The sequence below is a fragment of the Papaver somniferum genome, unplaced genomic scaffold, assembly GCF_003573695.1.
Source record: "Papaver somniferum cultivar HN1 unplaced genomic scaffold, ASM357369v1 unplaced-scaffold_154, whole genome shotgun sequence".
NCBI classification, from domain to species: Eukaryota; Viridiplantae; Streptophyta; class Magnoliopsida; order Ranunculales; family Papaveraceae; genus Papaver; species Papaver somniferum.
In genome coordinates this window covers 5,714,081-5,716,982 of record NW_020624820.1, presented here as the reverse complement: position 1 = coordinate 5,716,982, position 2,902 = coordinate 5,714,081, and the positions used below count along the sequence as shown (strand labels likewise).

Below are 2,902 nucleotides of genomic sequence, written 5' to 3'. Positions count from 1 at the left end.
CAACTGGTTTCCTGTAACAATACTATTTATCTAATAATATTAATCTCCCTGATTTCTTGTAAGTAAGTGAGATAGAGATGGGAGTTTGGATTGGAGAGAGCAGGTAGGGAAGTGAATAACATTTCCGAATAATAACTGAAATAAATAACTTGAATACACAAAAGAAAAAAACCTTACTACCCCACTAGCTATATGCGCATGGCCTTAATTTTCCATTTCTCTACGGTTGTTGTCTTTCCGTATGACATAAACATCTCACTAGTCATCACAACCTCAACTGCACAATAACTACAAAATTTCACGCATTATCATGCATCTCCTTCACTAATTATGCCTGCGATCATTCTCTCTGGTTGCCTCACACGCATGCCCTCCCCATTCTCTATCTCACTTACTTACATTCACCAATTCTCTCCTCCTATAAATTGCATTCTCGTTCTCACTACCAAACCATGCCCATCCTAGCCCTATCTCCTGCTCTCTCAGAACCATACCACAGCTCATTGCTCTACCCATCAAGTAATAAGCCAATCTCCTACTCACTCACTCTCTTTATCTATCTATCTATCTAGAATCCATGGCTGTATCGGGTTTTGAAGGTTTTGAAAAACGTTTAGAACTCCAATTCACAGGAGATGATCCAAAGACACTAAGAAACGGTTTCCGGAATCTCAATTTTCAGTCACTTGAAGAAATCTTAGATGCTGTTCAATGTACCGTTGTTTCTGCAGTTGGCAACCGTTTTTTCGATTCATACGTTTTATCGGAGTCAAGTCTTTTTGTTTATCCGACAAAGATCATCATCAAAACATGTGGGACCACCCAATTATTGAAATCTGTCCCTCTATTTCTATCTCACGCTCATCAGATGGGTCTCACTGTGATAGGGTGTAGGTACACCCGCGGTAATTTTATTTTTCCCAAGAGTCAGCTTTTCCCTCACACTAGTTTTAGAGAGGAGATTATTTACTTGGAAAATAATTTACCTGCAAATCTTTGCTTTAGAAAAGCTTCAATTATGCCTCCTCCGTCAAAGAAAACCAAGAAATCTTCTTCTCATTCATGGCATGTTTATACGGCAAGTGATGGTATTGATCATGATAACATGATGACCATACATGAGGATGATATTGATGATGATGAGGTGGTTACTGTAGAGGTTTGCATGACCGAGCTTGACAGAGTTTTGACACGTAAGTTTTTCCGGCGACCCGGAGATGATAACTGTGGGGAAGTAGTTGGAAACGAGATGACTGAAATTACTGGTATAAGAAATATTAATCCGAAGTCAATAATTTGTGATTTTGGGTTTGATCCTTGTGGGTATTCAATGAATGGTATAGATGGTGAAAATTATTCTACAATTCATGTCACACCTGAAGATGGTTTTAGTTATGCAAGCTTTGAAGGTATTGGGTTACAATCTCCATCGTCCCGAAAGAAGTACAACGATAGCTGTACAGATATTGGCAATACTTTAAGGAAAGTGGTTCAAGTTTTCCGGCCATCCACGATGTCTGTATCAATAACATCTACTTCAAATAAGGTAACAAAGTCGTCCCAAGATTTACTATGGAGACATGTTTCTGATTCAGTTGAATCACTTGGACTGAATTGTACAACCTCTTCATTCGACAAGTTCCCAGGTTTCGCTTCTGTTGTTTTTCAAACGTTTACGGCCTCGAGTCGTAAATGATTTCACCGTTATAGTGTTTAACGTTTTAGCAGCCATTGTGTGTGTTAGACAACATAAATTCTATTTGTACGATGAATCATGCATGCATGCATGGGCACAGATGTAGAGGAGCTGGAAATATATATGCATGCATGGATCATCATACATGAATGTTCGAATGGTAGGTGAAGTTAGTAGCAGATATACATGGCATATGTGTGCTTAAACAAATGCATATGTGGTCTCCTTGGAGAGAGAAGTAATTGGGGCTCGGGAGAGAGTGAGAGAGAGGGGTATTTGATGGTGGGGATGATTTCGGTAATGATATTGCACCCCACTTAGGTAATGGCATGCTTACGAAATTTGAGTTGTTCCATTGAGACTAGGATTTTATCGGTAAATTAGCGTCTTCTTATCTCTAAATTTGTGTTCCAAAATGGGTACATTATCACGAACAAATCTTAATACTTCGGAGAGAAAAGAAGAAGAAAAAAAACGAACAAATCTCCGGCATGTCTTCTCAATGTCTTCGTCTTTGTATTTTTCACTTGTCTATCCAGATAGTCATCTGGCTTAACTGGGTTTTGCAATGGCACATATTAACTAGCAGTGACAGAGATGGGACCTTTGCAGTCCTGGGCCCAAGTCCATTTTTTATCCCGTTAGCCATGATTTGTAAAGGTAAGGCGATACCAGGAGTTGAGGGGATTCTAGTACATACAAAGCAAAGTAATCTTGACAGTTGAATATATGGATTAGTATATATATAGTATCAATCCCACTAGTATATATGGATTAGTATAAAGCTGTTTGGAATTGTATTCCTGCTAGCATTTGTTGGAATGTTTGGTTAGAACGTAATGCTCGTTGCTTCAGTGATAAAAGAAGAGTTGTAGATGCTGTGATTACTGAAATTAAAGTCATCTCCTATCATTGGGCTTCGACCGATTCAATTTTTGTCAATTATGTTCTCCAGGATGTTATTGCTAACTGGAGAACGTTATTATTTGAACCTCCTTAGATTGAGCGGATTTTGGGTTTCCTTTGTTTCTCATTTTCCTCCTCTCCCTCTGTTTGGTGGCTTGCTGATGCTGCTTTTGTAATTATCCTTTTTGTTAATATATTTCCTACTTACCGAGCAAACAAAAAAAAAGTATCAATCCCACTAATATTGGTATATCAATCATGTCATTAGCTCCACAGAATTTATTTTATTCATATAAAATT

General features: G+C 38.2%; 1 protein-coding gene across 1 annotated transcript; it reads left to right on the top strand.

Annotated features, from left to right (window-relative positions):
- The first annotated feature begins 263 nt into the window (after nt 1–263).
- LOC113336739 (S-adenosylmethionine decarboxylase proenzyme 4-like) lies at nt 264–2,622 on the top strand. The gene has a single exon (XM_026582407.1). It carries the CDS (start codon nt 578–580, stop codon nt 1,694–1,696), a length of 1,119 nt encoding a protein of 372 aa, XP_026438192.1. The 5' UTR covers nt 264–577; the 3' UTR covers nt 1,697–2,622.
- The last annotated feature ends 280 nt before the right edge of the window (nt 2,623–2,902 follow it).